We start from the raw sequence: 22,826 nt of genomic DNA, 5'->3' as shown, positions 1-22,826 counted from the left end.
GTCTCAAAACCGCCAAACTCACTGGTTTGACTGGAATCCTGCTGTTGCACAATTTTAACGTGTTTTTAGATTATGATCGAGAATAAGCTTTATGTGGCCTCGCTGGTCTCCCATAATATTTGCACTAAGTTTAGTCGGGCACCATTTGCAGTCATCAGCCGACATTTGAAGCAAACAAAACAGGTAAAAAAAAAAAAAAAAAGCCGCGACGCCACACCACTTTTTGGGCGAGCTCCATACCAGAAACCCGAGACTTTTTTTTTTGGCCTTATGTAGTCTACTTAGGCAAGCGTTTGAAATTTTATTTATTTTATTAGTTAAAGTACTGAACTATAGAAATTTCACACCCAATGCTGATTGCTTCTACTTTGCATATTAAATTTACATCATCATCGAGGTTTATCTAAATAGAGTTATAAAGAATACCTTAGCAAAAAAAATAAAATACAAAACACAAAAATCAATTCTTAGAATTTAACAATTAGGTCTGTGCATTGTTGAGTTTGAGGGGCTATATTAATCATATTTATTTATACAACGCCTGAATAAATCCCTGTCATCTGATTGGTAGGTCATTGATCACATGTCATTGACACATGTCAATGACACGTTCCTTTCCAAAGTGAATGCAAAGGAAAGAATAATTTCATTCGGTGACAGGAATGTTCCATTCCACTCGGCTTCACTTCGTGGAATGGAACATTCCATCTGTCACCTCATGAAATTATTCTTACCATTGCACTCACAAACATTCATTATTTGTACAACAATGTATATTAATTTCAACAACATATTCACATTCATTTAGGTATGAATACATCTTCCTGCAATGGAACGCCTAAAATGAGACAGTGTATTAAAAGGACCATTCAATGCACCAGCATCTAACATTTACATCTAACATTTACGTTTTGATTTTCCTATCTCCAGAGAGAACAAAAAAGTGACATCAATTCACATCATCTGTATGGAGTAGGAAGGTTAGCTCCAACAATGGTCTGCCTCTAGCAGAAATGCCTAACCAAGAGTGCTATCAATTCGGGCGTTTCACAATGCAGTGCACCACCAAGAGTTTGCCATGGAGAGTCCATTTTTCTAGTTTACGGTCGACAAAACATGGCCCATTTGAATGAGTGTCAGTAGACAACTTGAACTAATTTGTTATATAGATTGGGGCATAGCGTTCTGCCGCCTCACAAAAAAACCCACATTGATAAAAAGAAAACAAAAGAGCAAACAGATACTCGAAGCATACCTTTACGAAACTGCTGACTGGAAAAACGAAAAATTTCAAATGTCCCGCGCTGTGAATTTGTTGACCATCTCCCACAATGCACTGGGAAAAATGAACTCTTCGTGGCAAACTCTTGGTGGCGCACTGCATTGTGAATCGCCCGAATTTTAAACAAAAAACTGGAATGCTAGCCTGAATACAATAAGTTATATACGCATTAAACTATAAACTATGAAATTATAAATGCTGTATTTTACTCCAAGATTTAGGAGCAACTTAATGCTGGTTTCTTTAGGGCAGGCTGTACAGCCCACATCTCACTTCATTTCTACAATGTCTCATGATTGATATCAAATATATTAGGTGCAAAAATGTCTTATTTGTAACAACTTTTCGCAGAAAATATTTGATGTAGCTTTATATAAAGTGAACTATGACATGCAGACACAATTTTAAAATTATGGAATGTATATTTGTTTTAACACTGGCTGACGGCTCTAGACACAGCTCGACAAAAGCTGATAAGCCGGGGGACTGCTAGATTGTTGCCGCATTCCTGCTGCATAGCCGCATCCATTCATAGACAACGGACGAATGCCTGCATGTACACATTCCACCCAATGTGCAGCTGTCCATGGCCGAACAATACCGGCGTCAAGGGGTTAATGATCGTTTACAACTAGGTTGCAATGTATTCTTTGGTTGAGGGGGAATGCCTATTTTTCTTGGACGCTATACCATCATCTAAATGCACTACCACCTGAGAGCGCCATATAATGGCGAGCTGGTTCCATTATGCATACATTTATGTTAGCACAGAGTGGAGCACCTTGGTCCACTGCTTACGGTGTCCAACTCGTGTGCGATGGTATGTGGGTTTGAACCCGGATGGGAACACGGTGCTTATGTTCTTAGGCAAGACATTTTACTTCAATTGCCTTACTCCACCCAGGAGTATAAATGGGTACCTGTGAGGGTAGAGACCAGAATGCGCTGATCTCGAGCTGCTGCAGAAAACTGGTCTCATTACCCTATGAACAAGGGTAATAATAAGCCAGTTCGGTATTTCAACTGCACATGTGCACAACGATATGGGTCACGGATAATCAAAAGATCGAAGGCGCATGAACGCGTGGGCGCACGACGCTTGCGTGTCAATTACTAGCAGAATGGGCGTGCGCGTAACAGCAGGTAACATCACCTCAGCGATGTTATACCGAATGACCTCGGGTCATTGAAATACCGAACTGGGAATATTGTGAAGTATATTGAAACTTTGGTATAAAGCACTATACACATTGATGTTATTAAAATGCAATGAGAAATGATTTTTTTTCCTGGGGGTGGTAAGAAGAGGTAAATACACACCCTCCCCATCCCCTTTGGGCCACGCCCCTTCCACTACCACTTAATAACCTTGGTCTCGGTCAGGATGGCAATGACCAGGAAGCACACGTAGAGCACATAGAGGCAGATGCCGTAGACCCTGGTGGCTTGGAACTTCCTGAAGACGTGGTAGAAGAGAGAGAAGAAGAGACTGACGACCAGCCCGGCTGCCAGTACATACTGGAGCTGGCTCGACACCAACTGCAAGATGCAATATGAATAATGGGCATCAAAAACCCTTGTACGTGTATCGCTGGTTTTGATTTTACCATTTAACTCCGGGCTGTGCAAACGTTTCCAACATTCCCGATCTTTTTGTCCATATCTAATAGAAAATCGCTTACATTGTTTGCATAAGTGGAACGTACCCCTGGTACCAAACTTCTATTTTTTTCCTGTTAAAGGGAAAATACAACATTTGCAAACATCGAAAAATAAAACTACCAAGTTGTTACGAAATACCTTACTAGGATGTTGGTAAATGACATGCTAAAGCATCCTGTAAAATCATGGCACCTGGTGTGAAGCCATTTTCAAGAAAATGGTATATTTGTATACATTTCCAACGCTGGTCGGCCGACCACCGTTGGAAAAACCTAACTATTTTTCAATTACTGCTCCAAATTTACCATTTTTTTAGTCTAAATTTTGTTTTGTTAGCTATTGGTTCCATGTTCATGAATGGGTGCAGGCCAGCTAGACTGGTTCCCTTACCTTACAATTTTCCGGTATTTTTGATCCATTTCATCTTTAGTGGAGTCAGGGAACCAGACTACTTGAATATTTTTGTTTTTCTTGGTTTTTCCAGCATTTTCGAACACAAAACGTCAAACATGTCAGTGCAACAATATTTGATCTATTATACTAACCCCCTAAATAGTTCATTTCTGAAGATTACAGCAAAAGCCAATGATGTACATTCCCTTTAAAGTGCAAGTTTTATGCACTTTAATATAACTACAGCGATTCGAGCGCAGACCAGAAACCGGATACTTTTTTCTGGTCTTAAGCAAGTCTAATTCAAATGTGACGGGGAGTCAGTCAGTCAGTCAGTGAGATAGGTATAAATAGCATTGTAGGCTAGCCCTCTAGGACCAGCAGGTGGCACTCCCACGCACAACCTTAAGAATCTATTTACTGGGGAAGACACGAGTATAACTTGACCGCCTAGCTTGTCCAGTTTGGCCGGCCAATTAATCCAAATCTGATGCAGCAGCAGGTGAGAAGGAGCAGATTCTATTTTGGAGACAGAACAGATGAAGTAAAAGGGTAAAAGTGGCAACAACTTACATAAAATGTGCCTCCATGTTTAATGCAGGCGATAGTACATGAGATGCCGATGCCGAGAAGCATATCTAAAAGGTACAGTTGTCAAGGAAACCTCATCCTAAAAATGCTTCAATCATTCAAAAACCACCTAGTCTACTACTTCTCTCCAATGACTATCCAGCATGCATTTGCACACAAATACCGCGCCGTGGAAATAGTACTTTGGTTGCTAATGGTATAGTACTTTGGTTGCTATGCGCATAGTACTTTTGGCCGTGCACAGAAAGATAGCAAAATTAGAAAGTAACATGTGACTCGCTCTCGGCCAATCAAGACACAGAATCTGGGGGTGAGGTGTTATAACACACCATATGTCCTTCAGCGGGTGGGATAACCATGTAACAACATGGTGCAAGTTGTGCATGTTGAGATGAAAAGTTCCACTTTAAGGGCCGCCAATCCCCCCCCCCCTTACTAGACACAAAGGATACTGAAGAGAGGTCCACCAAAGCAGGCAGCCACAGCCATCCTAGGATAGCCCTGCTTAGCCACGGCAATGTCTGAGACCAAATCTGAAATTTGGGAGAGAGTCAATGAGGAGAAAAGAAAAAATGCTTAACAAGCTATCATCATTAAATATTTATAATAGATGGCAACCAAATTTCTTTTGTGAAAGAACTGCAGTACAGTGGATGACAAATGTCCTTTTTCTCTCTCCAAACCCTTAAATGTGTGCAGGCGAGTTTTACCGTTTTACTGGCTGTTAGGGCTTGGCTGGGCCTGTCGCTCAGAAGCTATAAATATGTATTTTTGTATTTTTTATTGTAGTGGGCCCCTCCTGATGTTCAGGGCTGGCGACGGCGCTGGGCTTGGCCCATCTGATCAGGACCCCTTTAAATTTTGTCTTTTCCACTAAAATATTCCAGTCTCGAGGATGGTTCATACTCCATGTGATAGCAAATGCAAAGCGAGTTTCATAATGTCAACAACTGAAGCTCCACTGTGGCGGTCACACTGATAGTTGCACGAAATAAGAATTCATGGTTTATGGACATCGACACAAATAGAAACATTTTCTGCCTTGTATTTGTGCCAAGGCATGCTGAACCAGGCCAGTTTTGTGCAGGGCTCCAACATCGAGCATGAAAGTTCGTTTCCTGTCCCATTATTATATCGATTAAATAAAAAATACCTTTTTGAGACTTTGATCACAGAACTCGTATCAGGAGCTTGCGACACCATCACGGTGTCTTTGTCAACTGGTGTTGTTGATCATCGCCATGGAGGACGACCTCTGGAAGCGCAAAATCCGCGAGGCTGTGGAAATCCGCAGACACCACCCCCATATGAACAGAGATGGAGGGTACGAGCTGGCCCATACCACGTGTACGACCGCCTCCTGTCGCGCGACCAAGCTTGGTCACGTGACGGGTCACGTGAGGGCCTCAACAACACCAGTGACAAAGACACCGTGATGGTGTCGCAAGCTCCTGATACGAGTTCTGTGATCAAAGTCTCAAAATTAAATGAATTTATTTAATTGGCTCCAACATCGATTCCATGTGCCATACATACCTCCTATGCTGTTTCCCCAGGCCAACAACGTCAGCCCCAGAATAGCATTACTTAGTTGGAAGACTAGTCCGTACATCTGTTAAAAAAAAAATGTTGGAAGCAGGACTTCTTAATTATTAATGAATACTTTGAGGTGATGAATGCAGAAACTGTACATTATTCCAAAATTTAAAGAAAGAATTAAGAACCGAAGCGGAAAAGGAAATGTTCAGCTTAGATTAATGAATCAGGAAAAGCAGAAAGAGAAAAAAACTAAAACTGAACAAGATTTGAACCTAGGTAAACGTAATGATGGTAAGTACTACATACTACCATGGATGTGTTTAAAGCTCCATGATACTACTATGCCAACTTGGATCCAAAAATATAATGAATACAAAACAGATAAGTCAATCAAAAATGATTGTAAAAAACATTCACCAAATTAATTTCACAAATTAAGTTGAAAATGAGATGTTCTTTTAATCCTTCAAGGCATATTGTAAAAAAACCTTTAAAATTTCAACAGCACATTTTGAACCATTTACATCCATAGAATTATAAAGTGTAATCTGGCGAACAAAATTAGAGGCCATTTTTTTTTGGTGGTGCCACGCTCACGTGCACGCTGCACGCGTTCGTAAAGACAATACGCGAGCACATTTTGGTAATCCTATTGACCTATCGCGGTAGAATCGCGTCAAAGCAGCTTGTGAAATGCGTCAACGCAGCTTGTGAAATATTGTCCAATTACATGATATACAAATTGGACGCGGAACGCGCAAAATCTTAGACAAACAAAACTTAGTGTACAAAAATTCCATAGGGTTATCTAAGGGGCGTGGCTAACTCGCAAACGGCGATAGGTCAATTGGCCTAGGAGCCCGGAGTGCATGCGTACTACCTGAGTGCAACTCGCGCAAGCCTGGTGCCACCGCAGTTCAACCTCAGAAAATGGCTGTCACCAAATTAGTCTACAGGAATGGAGAGCATACATGTATGGAAACACACTGTCTTTGTGCCATACTTCTGAAAACTCATAAGATCAACTTGGAAATCGAATCAACATTTTTTACAAAATGGGAGCCACACATTATTCAGCAAATGATCAGACCAAGTAAATTTCAAAAAATTCAAGATTTTTAAACACTAACCTGTAATAGATTTACGATTTCATTTGCAACTGAATAGATCCACAGCACAGATACACCAAAGGCAAAATATGCAAATAACTATAAGAGAAAACAAAAGAAACGTTCTGTAAGCAAATCAGTTTAAGCAAAATAATTTCATGACCTGAGCAATGGTCTCCCCCGACTCTCCTTTTCTTACCGTTGAGGGGGTACTTTACCACTGAGCCATTGACATGTGATTGACTTGCTTAAATGAACACCATGACGAATACATTTTAATTGCAAGAAAGAATTGCACGACAAAAGATACTGTGACTTACAAAGTGGTAGACTGGTGGCTTATCGGATCTGGACGTTAAGTACACCACCAACGCTAAGAGGAAGCCTACACACAGCATGAGTTCCCATAGCATGAAGTTACCTGTCACCACCCTGGAAAAGTCTGGAATGCAGAAATTAATAAGTTAGCCTAATGACCTCTATGCATATTCATGATACGTTTGAGGTTTGAGGAGCATACATAAAGCAATGTGGAGATGAAATTGTATATTCCCTATGCATATTCAATAATTGAATGAGCTGGGAGAAGCCTACAGCAGCATGAGCTTGCACAACCAAAAGTGAAGTTATAATCAAAGCTTAACCAAAAATGTCATACTGCAGTAAATGCTTTAAAGAGCAATACATTATATTAGAAATAAAGAATGTCATGACACAAAATTATTATTTAATATTTTTGGAGGAACCACACATCAAACATTTCCTAAAGAAGTACTTGTATGTGACCATTCGAAGATGTTCAGACTCCTGGAAAGGGCTGAGAGTCTACTTACTTTTGGTGACCACCACACAGAAGAGTGGTCCAATGGCGAGCTGGAAGCAGTTCAGGAGTCTATTCCAACAGTGTTTGTCTTCGGTGTGGTCAACGAGTGGGACAGTCGCTTGCATCACCAGCTGGATTGGAGACTACAGCAAGACAGATATCAAGAATAATATTATTAACTTAACTTACTTGACTTTATTTCCATCCATGGTAGGTACATATGCAATAATTATACAAATACAATAATATTCAAAATTATGCCATTGAGTTTTGTTTGTGGCAGATTTAAAGAATTTATTCAGAAGCCAAAAAATCCAAAGGATGCCGAAGGTTCGCAAGGATTTCAATGGGTTCCCAAGGATTCCAATGGATTCCCATGGATTCCAAAGAATTCCAACGAATTCCCAAGGATTCAAACAGATTCCCAAGTATTCCAATAGATTCCCAAAGATTCCAATGGATTCCCAATGATTCCATTAGATTCTGAAGGATTCCAACTGATTCTTAGGATTTCAATTGATTCCCAAGGATTTCAATGGATTCCCAAGGTTTCCAACCGATTACCAAGGATTCCAATGGATTCTCTAGGATTCCAATGGATTTCCTAGGATTTCAATGGATTTCCTAGAAATCCAATGTATTTACAAGACATCCAATGGAATTCCAAGAAACCCAATGGATTCCAATGCTAGGCCTTACCTTGAAGATCTCATACATTTTGCCAATGATGGACTTCCCCTTCCAGTTTTCCGTGTCGATGGGGTTGATCCCACGCAGGAATTCCTTGATTTCCCCGCCAAACCCAGCTATGCAGGTTAATTGCGATTCGTCGTCATTGGTGCGTGTGCCAAGCAACGGGGTACTTGGGTCATCTGTGCTCATAAAAATTTAAACAGATACTGGGTAAGGGTAAAGTTTTCTTCTTATTTTCAATAGTATTTTCAGTTATAGAGTTAGTTCCAATGGCATATTGGAGCTGGATGGGAATTTCCCCCGTGTTTTCCCCCCCAATACGATGCCTTATACTTGTACACTTAAAATGCACTGGTCTATAGTATGTATTTTTCTTTCGTAAATATTTCCAAAGTGCTTGTAAATTGTATTAGTGTTACTAGTCAAACGATGCCCTTTTTCCTTTTGAACGTTACTTTGCCTTAACTTCATTTCATAATCTGTAATGTATGCAGGGCCCCAAAGGAAACCAGTTTTTGACTGTTTAGGCATGTACCCTAGGTAAAGAAATGCAGTAAATTACCAGTGTTAGGAATGAAGGATCTATGTACATCAGGCAGACCGTTCTGAGTGCTGACCACCGGACCGTCCTCTCCCCCAGGTGGTGTGTTGATTGATATGCCGTGCCCAGCCAGCAGTGATGCAGCAACTACCTGCTCAGAGTCTAGCAGAGCCTCGGTAATAGCTGTGGGAGAAAAAAGACGATCGTGTATAGTGTAGGGCCCCTGTTTAGTTTCGATCAAATTAGAGTCAAGGGTGGTTTTATCATTCAAAGATGACCTTTTCAACCAAAAAGCAGACCTCTCTCAAATACAATGACACATATTTTTGGAATTTTCAACAGTTTCTTGGGGTAGAAATTACGATTTTCATACGCGGTTTACAGCTGGTGCCATGCGATTCAACGCGGTACTGTGCATTCACGGTGCATCGCGGTGATCACCATCTTGATTTTCGTGTTGCGTTTGGTCGTCGTCATCGCCATTTTACAACAGTGGGTTTATGGAGCAACTTCAACAAATAAAGAAATAATATTTTAGCTTCAATGATCACATGTCCTATTAGGATTCATCAACGATTACTACTGATTTTGAGGGTCAATGCCACATGACATCAACACCAGAGACAACCTAATTCAAATCAAGATAGTGACAAACAACCTGCAGAGTTCACAAGTTCACACTAATAGAATCTGAGCCTGCTGATAATGTATCTACCAAGTCAATAATGACGCAATATCAGTGTGAATTGCATTTGATGTATAAGCCATAATAAAATGAGATGATAATCATGATAATAGTCAATATTAGTCGGCAAATATCACATGGGCTATTATATTCTCTATGAATAGAGTATGACCAGATGGCTTTAGAAGATTTGGAGATTCCTAAGAGTTCTTAATGCTACTGTAAACATCTAATCTTAAATTTCACAAAATAAATTTGTGGCTTCTTGAATGGGATGTCCACATGGTGCACCAGGGAAAGATGGGTCATGCACATGAATCAGAATATTGTATAGAGTGAGACAGAATGATCTGGACCCAAGTTCACCATTTTTTTGTGGCAAATAGAATATATTGAGAAAGAAAACTGAGTGTTTAATGTGAATGGTTATTACCTTGTCTTTCACAGGAATTTAGAATGTGTTTTAATTTAGTGGCCATTTTCATTGAAGTGGCTCATTTTCCAGTCTGCACACAGAATTGATTTTTGCCTTTTTTTTTTTACACGCATCAATAACTTCAAGTGAGTCAGTCACCATGACTAGGTTTTTCTTTGTTATTACACTGCTTCACATCAGTACGTGATTTCAATCAATTTGTTGAACCATGGAACGGCGGTCAGAGTGTTTTTTAGCATGTGTTTTTTGCTAGCACTACAGCGGATGACACTTTCACCAAATACTAGCCTATTAAACATATCTCCTTTGCACTTGTTATAATTGCTACATGTTTTTAATATATTCTTCAATAGGGTCCAGATCATTCTGACTGACTCTGTACTGTGCTTACAGAATGATTATGGAATGATCACACTGATCACACTTGTGGCAGTACAGGGTGAAACAAAAAAAGCGAAACCCAAATGTCGGGACCACTAATTTAGTGAAGTTCTGATGTAGCACTTTCAAAATCTAGAACAGAATAGAATAGAATTTTATTGTCATTTGTATATAAAAACATACATTAAAATTCATTATGGCCTTGCGAGCTATTAAAAAAAAAAAAAAAAAAGTATAATTACATACATACATAAATCAATGAGTAAAATGTGTTAATAACGACTTATTACTGATAAAACACCTTATACAATCACTATTAAAAAAATGCATTGATACTCAAAACCAAATAAATTAATACTAAAACGTTAAAACTATATTAACACTTGTTCATTTTATACTAGACGTTCCGGTACTGCACTGGGATAAAAACTGTTGAGAGTGCGATTGGAATTAGCCCGGATTGTTCTGTAACGTTTCTAGGATATGAAAGCCCAAATTATAAGCTTTCTTTTAGTACAAGAATCATTCAAATCACTCATGTACTTTTCAACTTACGGAATTAAAAATTGAAAGTGCTACATGCAGAACTTCACTAAAACAATGGTCCCGACATTTGGGTTTCGTTTTTTTGACTCACCCTGTACTCCTGCTGTTGAAAAACAATGCAAAGACTGTGTGCACAGTGACCTGTCAATGGTAACAAAGAGATAAATGGGAGGGACCACAGGAAGGGTCTCTTGGGTGGATTGACGATGACCCCTGACGCTCATATGAAGATGGTATGGTTTTGTGTATATTCGGAATACAATTAACCATACATACTTCGCGCACCACCCAGTGCATCTACGTGTGTTTCTCCGTCTGACGCCTTCATGTGTGGTGACGAAGCGCCGTCTTCTGTTTGTGTGTACGGAGTCCATACAATCACCAATGTTATTTTTTACCATTACAACCTCGCTTTCACATCATACACATGTACCACCCCTCTCTCAAACAGCATGAATTTGAGAAAACCAGGAGTTTGAGCACGGCTACCAAACTGTCACTTCCCTCTATGCATTCCACAAATATCAAGTCTCTACCATGCAAAAGTCCAATCTTCAACCTTATGATCATCAAAGTCTGTTCAGTGGTTTTAGATTTGAGACAATAATGTACAAGGCTTCAGTTTGCCTGCTTCGCTGGGTAGGCCACTTTGCGGAGGAACTACCGATTCAGGGACGAATGCCTGCTTTGTGGACAAACGCCCACTTTATGCGGGTGATCAAGTTGTGAACACACACATGCATACACATTTTTGTTTATGCTATAAATTGAGATTTTTCTTTTGTTCCTCTTCCCTTTTTCTTTGTTTGTACGATAACTTTTTTGAAACAGCTCTCACTGGTTTTGTACATGTTTTCCAATCGAGGTCGTTCTCGATTCGAATCCTATCCTCGATTCATCGATGATGTTGCATGGGTGCGTCCTCAATTTACACCATAAACACGCACATGCATATACTGTACTTTTGAGATTTATAGACAAACCTGGGTACACTGTACACACACAGACACTCCATTCAATGGCGATAGCATTGTGCAAGCTATTGTAATTGTACAAAGCAACTGCCCCATGATGGATTATCTGAACAATAGCTAGCACAATGCTTTCGCCATTGAAGGGGGCCTTCGTGACAGAATTGACAGCGTGCCAGGATTGGTCAATGTCTGGTTCTATGTTTGGTTCATCATGAAGGTTTCTGACACAAAACACTCTAAACGAAGGGTCGCTCTTCAAAATCTGCAAATCATTGAAGATCTGCAAACAACTTTGGTTTAACCGGACATAAAATATACCCCCTCCTGAATCAATTCATCGATCCCAATTAATCGGAATAGAATACCTTGGATATTAATTGTAAATAGAAAGTGCTTACCACGTGGAACAGGTACATTCCCGCCTGGAGTGTAGGTTTCACTGACGTACCGCAGCAGAGGCCCATAAAGCCGCCTATCTGAGTCAGGTACTGTAGAAACTACGTTGCCGCTTTCTGTAAAATCTGCAAATAAGGTCAATTCAGACAAAAATATGACCAAAGTTCATAGTGGGGACATATCAAATATCCGAGTATACAACGGAAGCCAAAAATATTTAAAGAATTTTGTTTTTGGCAATAAATATCAGATAAGAAGGAACATTATATCAAAACTATCCTAAACAGTATTTCAAAACCCAAGTTGTGTTTTGCAATGGGCTCCGTGCGGGAACAAGAGGGGGCGCTTTTTTGCCCGCTTATAATTGAGACTAATGTTATTCTGAAAGTGCACAAAAGCTGTGTCTTTGCATGAGCGACAGCCATCGTCGGCAATGCGTTCCAATGTCTCCGAGGAGTGCCATTCTTTTTGCTGATCTACATGTTTCAATTCAATTTTTGTGAATAGTGAAAAGTAACGTAAAATTACAGAAGGCCAAAAAAGAAGTAGTTCTGCATCCGGCTACATGGCATTTGAAAATAGGGTAGGTAGGTAGGGAATTTTTTTTGGGGGGGGAGGGGACAATTTTTTTGTGTACGATCATATGGAGGGGTCTGCGTGAAGTAAAAGGTAAAAGGTACTAATTGATGGTTTTCAGGTTTTTTCCTCATTTTTCCCCCCATCAAAAAAATTTAGGGTACGGGCTGTCAAAATAGGGTAGGTACCGGTAGGGTAACCGGAAGCCGAACTATTATTTTTTTCTGGCCTCAACTTGAGAATGATTTCCCTGCTGAAGGACAATTACTACGGCTAACTACATCTAAGTTTGGAAGGGGTTTGCAAGTTGCGGATGAAAACACAAAATTTTCAGATATGGAAATGAAATCAATTGTTTGAAATGGCAATAAAACGTCTCGAATCAGTTCACAATAGTTCTCTTTGCAAATTGGTCATCCGTCAACTCACCATGGCCGGTTCCGTTCATGACTGTGGCATTCAGTCGTACCTCCCAAGGCTTGATCTTTGATTGGTACAACTGCCGACCAATCAGAACGAATAATACATAGCCGACGTAGAGAAGAATAAAACCTTAAATGTAAAAAGAAACAAAACAAAATCTGCATAAATTGTCAAGTACTGATGAAGAGGTTAGATTCAAAGTGCAGACTTGTGCACATAACGTTATTTTTTACCCATCCAAACATATTCACTTCTTCAATTTATTCCTGGAATTCCAATAGCAGAACAGAAGGAAGAGAAGTAAAAAGTTTTGTGTCCGAGACAATTTTTTTATTTATTTATGTATTTATTTATTTTTTAATTTTTTTTATTTACCGGTATTGTTTTTGTTTGTTTGTTTGTTTGTTTGTTTTTTGGGGGGTGTTTTTTTTTGGGGGGGGGGGGTTATTAGTAGTCATTCTTTTCCCCACAAATGTGTCCTTCCCTTCCCTCCTTTCCTCATCCCTGCCAAAAAAATAGCTGGTTTTCACTTAGATATTACCCATTTGTATATGTCAATCAGTGAAAATTCTCGGAATACACAGCTGAGAAATCAAACGTTGAAATTCAAATGCATGCTTATTGAAATCGCTTAGTTTTATGAGCAATTGACAATTTACCACAATTTTGCAGATTAAAAAGAATTCCTTTAAAAGACCAGATTTGATCAAATGCACCGCAGTAAAGAAACAGACATTTGTTAGCATACCTATTGCCTCTGCAGTCCATATTTTCCCCGTGTATAAAACATAGAATGTCCAGAATGCTGCACCGATGTAGAAAATGGCGTCTCGTAGAAACGGTCTCTTGGCCAGCTCAAAGGGTTGGGCAATAGAAACAGACCCAGCTACTACTGTAGTCACGAAGACACCAGCCCCTAAAAAGAAAAAAGAATAGTGTTTTCATTTACAAATGTACATACGTGAACGTGTTGCAAATTTGTGATATACACATGTAAAGGGCAAGTATCCAAGCAGCATGTTAGCAGAGTTAAAGACATTTTAAGATTCACTGTCATTGCTATTTTTAAGTTTCTACTCCGAAAAATAGATTTTTAGTTTACACTGCTATTTTTCTAACAATTCCAAAGTTATATTCACTTTCCAAATTAAACATCCAACAACAACAAATATGATAGACCAGCTGGGAACCATCCTGTTGCACAGCCGATCTGTTTTGTGCGCAAAAAGACAAGCCTAAATAAAATTCTTTTTTGAAACGGTTACCAAAAAAATCCATTATAGAAAAAAGGGTAATTTTTATGTCAAAATAAAACAGAGAAATGTTTTGTTTTTTAGAGTGTGGGCATTAGATATTCTGAACTACAATTAATTTTGCTGCATATGAACCACAACATGTATCAAAACGAAAACACTGAACAATAAACATGTTTGTGAGAAATGAAGACGTACCAAACAAAGCTCCGATCGCCAATCCAGCATTGCCATCCTTTGCGTTAGAGATCGCCGCTATGGCACTGAAAATATCTGGAGCTCCATTGCCAAATGCAAGGAAGGTCACACCGTGACATGACAAGGTTAAAGAGACAATTTACAAAGAGACCAGAAATACAATATTCTAAAGTTATCAATGAATCATGCATCCCAGAACTCTAAACGATGATCACCAAATCAATTATTTATCAATTGCTTACTCAGGTAATCATCAATAATCACTCCAATCAATTAATCAATTACTTAATTAAACAACTAATAATTCCGCCCTCCAAAAAAATAACTAATCAGTCAAGAAATCATCCCATCAATCAATATATGTCAGAGATTATCAAATAATTAGTCAACCAAAGAATTTGTTTAATTATATCATTCAACAATTCATATCATTCAACTTAAACTTGAAAAAAAAAAACAATCCCAAAATCTATCAACTAATTATGAGAAACAAAATTTTTAAGAGACCGACAAATCTATACCACAAAATATTAATGAACAAATCAACTTTGTTAAAAACAACTTCCAAGAGAGAGTTGCAAGGGGTTGACAAAAAGGATATTGCTATATTCTGGCTTAGCTTGAGTGACTTGGAGATGGCAGTCAACGATGGACAGAAACTGAAACAAAAGCAAACAAAAATCATATTAGTCCAATAAATGACTTTCATGGAAAATGAAAAAATATGACACGAAAATACACACTGTCTGGCAATTCAGGTGTCAAAAAAACATGTCCTACTTTTGATCCTGAATAACTCTGTTGTTGACCAATGGAATTAACCCTAACTCCCTCGGGCATTTTTGACTCGGATGAAACCTCAATCATGCAACATCCTCCAACTGCCTCCATGTAAAAAATTGCACACAGCCTCAATCCTGCAAAATCATCCGTTTATTTCTTGAATGTGGTCCTTGGAGGGGTGACCACTGCCTCAGTCCAGCAAAATCCTCCAGCAATCACTGTCATTTTGTCAATATGTTGAGGCAGAGCCAGCGACATCCTGGAGCAGTGTGGAGGATATATTATACAGTATTTCAAGTATAATGTACCGGTAGGCCTAAATTTATGCACGGCTGAGCATAAACAACACAAGGTCCGGCCCAAGACCTTGACACAGTGCATCCTCAGAAATAAGCCACACCCTTTGGCCAGTAGCCTCAATCCTGCAAAATCAAAGAGGATTTTTTGAGGTTTTTGGAAGGTTAGGATTAAACCAACTTTTCAGATCATGTAAAACAAGGCATGATTGTGTGTTGTGCCAAACGATGGAGGAGGTGATGACAAACCTTTGTGGTAAAAACTCAGGAATTCCAGATTTCAAAAGGGATAACTTTAAAAATCCTCAAAGCAGGAAATATCCCGACAAATTTCACCCCTGTACTTCTCATCAATTGCATTAAAAATACATGCACAGGTACAGGAAGAGTAGTCATCCTATAAAAAGGTTTTGTTATTTGAAATCAGAATGCTATCAAAACAAACATACACAATGTATCACCGTTCATTCACATTCAGGAACTATTTACAGATTAGAACAAATTTCCTCGCAAATTGCTTCCTCATTCAGTTCCAAACAAAACCTGAAATTTCCCGTTCCTCTCACATCTGAAACCCAGATTTATTTCAGTCCTCTATCCTATCATGTTTGTGGCCAATTACAGAAATGCTGTTAGTGTTTTCCTCAATTAAAAAAATAGAGACAAAGAATTCAAAACAAGGAACCGAAAACGCAATGTACATTACACAGTGTCTGGAAAAACATGTCACAACTTGGTCTAGGTATAAGTTCCCCCATTTATTTTTTTCTGAAACTGAAAGCAATACAAAGGGGAACTGCCATTCGAAAAAAAATACTGCTTGTTTACTGACGGTAAATCCATACCTGCAGTCGTACGAAAACAAACATTTCAAGGGAAAAGCAATAAAAATAGCAGTTAAATAATCCTTTGTGATTGATGCCTGTTTACATCTGTTTCACATCACTTCTTACATGACTATGCACATTCACAATGTTTGCTTTTTTTGTTTGGACAAAACTGGGAACTACCAAACAATTTTCTACATCCAATAGGGGCCTACTAGTATTTGAAGTAGAATAAAATATCAAGCTAATAATCTGTGGAAGACAGCCTGACTATCCGTAAAGGGGGAAGTTTGAAATAAAAATTTAAAAAACCCAAAGGCAGCCACAATGTAATTGTTCATTGCAAGTGTTTCAGGTGACCAAACTATATAAGGAACCAGGTAGACGTACCGAGTGCGGCGACGGTTGTTTCTTTAGTTGCACCTTCTTTATGCTTGCCCGTGACTATTGTGTTCCATTTCTTTCAGTATAATAACATGAATAGGGTTGTTCAAGGTTTTTTATGTTATGCTAATGTGGGTTCACATGAGCAAAACAAACCAGTGATGTCATCATCAAGGCAGGAGCTTCCACTGGGTGAGAATGCTCAATTAGCAAGGTCAACTCAGTCTGTTTGGCATCTCTTTGTTCGTTACATGTGATAGTAAACAGCAATCATTCAATGAGTAAACTAAATGTTCAGGCAAAACAATTATCAGAGGCCACTAGCTGGGAGGCATTAAGCCCGGTTCATACTCTGCGCGAAAGCGAAAGCAACCACGAATTTGTGACGTCGTGGCAAGTATTCGCGCTGCGAATTCGTAAAAGTTGAACATATTTCAACTCGGGCGAATTTCGCAGCGAATGTTCATGACGTCAAATTCGCTTCGCATTCGCATTCGCTTGAAGTATGAACCGGGCTTTAGAATAGATGCCACATGTACATAAGTATTAGTCATTACTTGTTTAAAGAAAAAGGTGGAACATTTATAATACAACCACTCTGAAAAAAAACTAACGTTCCGTGAAATAGACATTGTCAGCAAACCCAAATCTATCACGTGCCTCTGTTTTGTGTGATAAAAATGCTGCAATCTTTAATAACTGAGTTGACTCTGACCTATAAATTAAACACACAGTACAGATTGGAATCTTGGGGCAAGAACGGTTTATCGTCTGGTTCAAGTGGTGTTTGAGTGATCGGTGATCATGTGCAAGGCTGGCCCCGTCATGTGACTACTGCGGCTGTGAGTAAAGCTAATCTTGGCCAAAAGTTCAAATGCCTTTTTAGGAATTCAGGCTGTAAATGTATTTCTTGAGCAGAATGATTCAAGTTCAACATTAATCATTCTAACGGCTGCTGATTGAACCCTGTTTGAACCCTTTTTGAACCACAGCTACATTTGGCTTTTAAAACTTCTTGTTGCTTTATCAAATTGTGTACTATGCAGCTCCAAATAAATGAGGTTATCGTGTAGTTAAGGATTCCGTTCCATATGAGAGAATGCAAAGACACTTTTAGGTTTTGGAACTCACCAAAAATGTTACCAGGAAAATTAACTATATATATTTTTTAGTTCGCTAAAATACAACATTGAATATCAGTAGGATTAAATTGGTAGAAAGAGGGCAGGGTTTAAAGGGAATATACATCATTTGCTTTTGCTGTAATTTTCAGAAATGGATGGAATTGGGGGGTTGGAAATATAAAGCAAATATAGATGCACTGACTTTTTGAAGGTTTTGGGTTTGAAAATGCTAACCAAGAAAAACGATCATTTTCCTGTAGTCTGGTTCCCTGACTCCATATAAGAAGAAACAGAGCAGTTTACATACATTGGGGAATTGTAAGGTCAGGGAACCAGTCTAGCTGGCTCGTACCCGTTCATAGGTTTGTAATCGATTGCAAACAAGTGCAATGGTCAATTGGGGCCGGTATTTGAAAAAAAGCCAGTTGTTTCCAACGCTGATCGGCCGATCAGCGTTGGAAATTGATACAAAAATACCACTTTTCTTGAAAATGACAGTATACCAGGTGCCATAATTTTACAGGATGCTTTAGACTGTCATTTACCAACATCCTATTAAGGTATTTCGCAAAAACTTGGTAGTTTTGTTTTTCGATGTTTGCAAATGTTGTATATTCCCTTTAAATGAGGAAAATTATGGGGTAAACTAATGGCAGCGCCTGAACTGCTGTGACTCGCACGTGTCTAAGTGCTAAAACAGGTAAGAAAGTCATATTTTTTTCCAAAGTAGGCCTACTAATCAAAATTTTAAAAATATAGAGTTAATTAATCTCAATAAAAAAAAAATGCTGGGGGCTGCAAAAGGCATTTTGGAAATTTGCCAGTCATTTGCGAAAGTCATTTTGACTGGAACAAGTAAAATAGGGAGGCGTCCTCAACTACACTTTTTTACTGAAAATGAGCACTACACAAGTTCCATTGAGTATTTTATTTACATTAATACTTACAAATCTTCTGCAGTGACTCCCAGGGCAACAAACAGGAAAATCAGCCAGATAAACTGAAAGGGGAAACAATTGAACAGCTATAAAACAAATTGTAGGAACAAACTCTAGCCAGAAGACAACAGTGCCTATGTCCTCAGGCAAGACACATTACTGTGACTGTTTCACTGTACTAAGCAGGGCATTTCCCGAGTATTTTGTCAGTTATATAAAAAAAAACCCCATACATGTCAAGTCCAATTTTTACTCTGCAAATTGTGCATTCATTCTGCCTGTGAAACTTGACAGTGTTTGTTCTATAGTTCATTCTGCATGAGCAGTTTTTGTGTTTACATGTGCTCATGTTCACATAGTAAAGGAGTGTTCCAGGGTCCAGACCAAACAAAATGTAAGCATGAATAATATGCCATAACAGTGACTGATTTGGGAGATTTCTGGAAACAACAAGACAACTAGGATCAAAAGTAAGGTTTGGCACCAGTTTTTCTAGCCAGGTATGTGATGCACAGAATAAGCCAAGTAAAAAAAACCCACAGTTTCTCGTCCCCGCCCACTTCATTTTTCCTTTACGCTTACGGTTTTTTTAAAATCATACATTAACAATATATTTCGTCTCTTTATCTGTTTCCAGCAAATTGTAGCTATAGGGCCTATGTATGAAAGTTCAAAATCTGGAGGAAAGGGCGACGGCTCCTTTGGACACAAAAGTATCAGCAAAAGAGTCCAGAAATGGAAGAATGTATCTGCTATCTTGGTAAATACGCCATCTTGGGGGAAAAGGGCATCTTCCTTTGTTTCAAAATGCCATACAAGGAGCTATTATTTTTTTACCAGGACTTAAGAATAAGTGCTGTGGTCCAATGGTTACGGTGAATGGGGGCGCTGTGGTCCAATGGTTACGGTGTTCGACTCGTGTGCCGTGGTGCACGGGTTCGAATCCTGACAGTGGGAACATGGTGCTTGTGCTCTTGAGCAAGGCACTTTACCACTATTGCTTCGTCCTTTGGATGGGACGTAAAGCCGTAGGTCCCGTGTGTTGTGTAATGCACGTTAAAGAACCCAGTAACACTTGTCGCTAAGAGAAGGGGTTCGTCCCGGTGTTTCTGGCAGTGGCCGCAGCACCTTGTAAACCCTGGTGCCACATAATGGGTCTCATATCTCTCATGTACTTCATTCATCTAACAATAGACATAACTCCCAGTGCCTTGAGTACCTCAGTGCTCCGTTGCGCTAATGCCTGAATAGGTTTCTGCAACGTAGCCATACAGATACAGATACAGATACAGAAGTGCGCTGCACCTGGCACCTGATGGTACAGGTGGATATTGTTATCAATTATAAGCATTATATACAATTAGGGCGTTTTCGAATCCCTGTTCTTGACAACACGCGTGTAACACGAGAACGTGTTCTCGAGCTGGTTGTTACGAACGCGCGGGTGCGTGTCGCATCGATATAAAGCAATGCAAAATGGCCGAAAATCGTCTGAATTTGTAGGTATAACAAAAATTGTTGCAAAACCGGACATGCGGGGATGAAATTGCAGACCTGCACTATTACGGTATTCTTATTCCAATCATTAGGGTATTAGCAAAAAAAAACACCCACAAAACAAAACGAATCTGCACAGTCCGCCATTTTGTTCAAGCTGCACCTCGCCGAACCCTCCATCAACCGGGGAGTGAAAAAATCGATCCGCGAATGCCCTCTCGGGTCTGTTCGTCACGTTCGAGACCGCTGTTCTCGTGTCGGGTTAACCCGAGTGTTGTCAAGAACAGGGATTCGAAAACGCCCTTAAAGTCTAAGAATTACCAGTAGAACCAGAGCGAGAGGTAGCAGCTTGACTGAGAAGTCACAGTAGGCTACCTCCAAGTAGTTGACGAAACCCTCATCAATCTTGCAGTCGTTGGTGGCTCTGATGAAAGAACACTGCTGTGATACATTTATCTTGTGGTAATCAATGCACTGCAAATAAAATACATGTAACAGTGATTTATAATGAGTATTTGCTTAATTCTGAACTTTTTTAATTTTATCATGATTTTTTTAAGCTGCAGTAACAATTTAAATTAACCGCTCGATGTTAATCAAAGATTTATGATGACAAAATACAATAAATGTTATTCTTCCTATATGTGATTTGAATTGAGTAAAACTGTTTTACAAAACATGTACGGAAAAAATGTTGCAACCTGACGCCACTTCCGCGATTGTGTACAAAGTCTATGGAGAGTCAAGAAAATTTTCAAAGTATTTCCTACCAAAATTGGAAATGTTTCTCAGTCCCAGATTCATGTCTTATCATCATTTTTGCAATAAATGACCCTCATTGAGATGATGAAGCAAAAAGTGGCGTCAGGTTGCAACATTTTTTCTAAATGTACTTTAATACCTTCGCCGAAAAAGATTACAAGGAAACAAATTATCATGTAAAAGTTTCATTTGTTGAAACATCTTTCACGAAAAAAGCCGATAATTAAAGGGTTCATGCAATGTATTTTTCTTAGGCACACATTTTGAGAAACTTTCTTCTCCTCTTAGTCTTAAACGTATGAAAACTATTTGACATCCCTTTTTGGTTAATTTTATTGAAAAGTGCACTCCTTTAAAACCTTTTAAAAAATGTCCATGCTTTTTTCAGACATCTGAGGGTGCTGTTGCTGTGATGTCATTTCAGGGAGAACATGTTCACTAAAATACCTAGTCCAAAAATTTTGGGACTCTCAGTCTCAATACCGTACAAAACTAAGGTATTGAAATTGGAAACATGTATACAAGAAAATAGACTGCACAAGAATCATATATGGCATACTTTTTTTAAGAAAATAATTTTCACAGAATACTCAGACAACATACAAAATCATGACAGTCTGACACTCACTGACACTGATCAAATGTAGCTTGAGTAACTCCAGCTGACATGCTCCATAGTGAATGAATATGGAGCATGTTAGCCCCATAAATGTGGCCTATTTACTGGACTGCCTCCGTAAACATAGGCCACACATCCACAGGTACAAAAATCGTGTCGACGGAGCCAAATTTTGATTTTCACATTTAAGCTTAGTTTGTAGGGTTTTTTTGCTTTAAAAGCATACTCACCCTCTTTACAGGCTAATCAGAAAGTGCTGCCTTTTTCAGATGTCTAATTTTTGTGAAATTTCATGTTGAAATTTTGATACGCAAACATGTAAAAATGAATCTGGAAATTTCACGAAAAATATACATCTGAAAAAGGCAGCACTTTCTGATTAGCCTATAAAGAGGGTGAGTATGCTTCTAAAGCAAAAAAAACCTACAAACTAAGCCTAAATGTGAAAATCAAAATTTGGCTCCGTCGACACGATTTTTGTACATGTGGATGTGTGGCCTATGTTTACGGAGGCAGTCCAGTAAATAGGCCACATTTATGGGGCTAGGAGCATGTCAGCTGGAGTTACTCAAGCTAGATCAAATGATGAACTAGTTTCAAGTTTGAGAGGATCATTACGGATACAATTCAAACAGTTGGTTAGTTACAAACCTCTGGTACTCCAAGATGAGTGTGTGGTTTGTTTTTGGCTGCTGAATATTCCTGGGACTCACTGACACCGAGACCCGAGCTAATCAACCGCGGGCCGTTCGCCTTCGCAGACCCGTTATCAACAACAAGGGAACAGCTGACTGGCAGGCAACACAAACAACACAGCACACCGGCACAAACCAACACCGCACCGACGGAAACCCCGGTGGAGACGGGTACCACAGGCATAGCGATCGCACTACTGGGCCAACATGTGGAGTGGTAGTGCGGTAGTAAAAGGCTTCGTTTCTACAAGAAATACGGATTTGATACTTGGAGATGGAGTTTGAAAACCGCGTGCTTCGTTGACTTTGTCTGAACTATTTGTCATCATTTCTGTCGATCACGAACTAGGCCTACCAATTTAGTGCGGCTTTATTTTTGTTTACTGAGCAGAAATGGTAG

General features: G+C 39.2%; 1 protein-coding gene across 2 annotated transcripts; it reads right to left on the bottom strand.

Moving 5' to 3' along the window:
• Positions 1 to 210: 210 nt before the first annotated feature.
• On the bottom strand, positions 211 to 22,826 carry LOC119743067 (mitochondrial sodium/calcium exchanger protein-like). 2 transcript variants are annotated; one of them, XM_038219413.1, is made up of 18 exons: positions 22,383 to 22,826; positions 20,672 to 20,824; positions 18,863 to 18,915; positions 15,103 to 15,160; positions 14,502 to 14,613; positions 13,799 to 13,966; positions 13,057 to 13,179; positions 12,054 to 12,176; positions 10,958 to 11,032; positions 8,655 to 8,816; positions 8,099 to 8,271; positions 7,410 to 7,542; positions 6,897 to 7,018; positions 6,598 to 6,675; positions 5,465 to 5,540; positions 4,381 to 4,461; positions 3,911 to 3,975; positions 211 to 2,821 (listed from the first exon to the last, which is right to left on the bottom strand). In XM_038219413.1, the coding sequence occupies exons 1-18, from the start codon at positions 22,608 to 22,610 to the stop codon at positions 2,636 to 2,638; spliced, it is 2,169 nt and encodes a 722-aa protein (XP_038075341.1). In that variant the 5' UTR covers positions 22,611 to 22,826; the 3' UTR covers positions 211 to 2,635. The 2 variants fall into 2 exon arrangements, with proteins under 2 accessions (XP_038075341.1, XP_038075342.1); XM_038219414.1 differs by lacking the exon at positions 10,958 to 11,032 and having other exon boundaries at positions 22,383 to 22,824.

Source organism: Patiria miniata, unplaced genomic scaffold (genome assembly GCF_015706575.1).
Source record: "Patiria miniata isolate m_02_andy unplaced genomic scaffold, ASM1570657v1 HiC_scaffold_6, whole genome shotgun sequence".
Taxonomy (NCBI): Eukaryota; Metazoa; Echinodermata; class Asteroidea; order Valvatida; family Asterinidae; genus Patiria; species Patiria miniata.
Note: the sequence above shows the minus strand (reverse complement) of the source record. Positions and strands in the feature narration are given on the sequence as shown.

What these genes read in the sequence shown, in the direction of transcription:
- LOC119743067 (XM_038219413.1), bottom strand. Translation starts at nt 22,610, where the DNA reads ATGCCTGTGGTACCCGTCTCCACCGGGGTTTCCGTCGGTGCGGTGTTG. An exon ending in CTGTGTGGTGGTCACCAAAA is followed by an intron (nt 7,019 to 7,409) that starts GTAAGTAGACTC and finishes TCTGCATTCCAG; the next exon opens with ACTTTTCCAGGGTGGTGACA. An exon ending in AAATCGTAAATCTATTACAG is followed by an intron (nt 5,541 to 6,597) that starts GTTAGTGTTTAA and finishes TTTTTTTAACAG; the next exon opens with ATGTACGGACTAGTCTTCCA.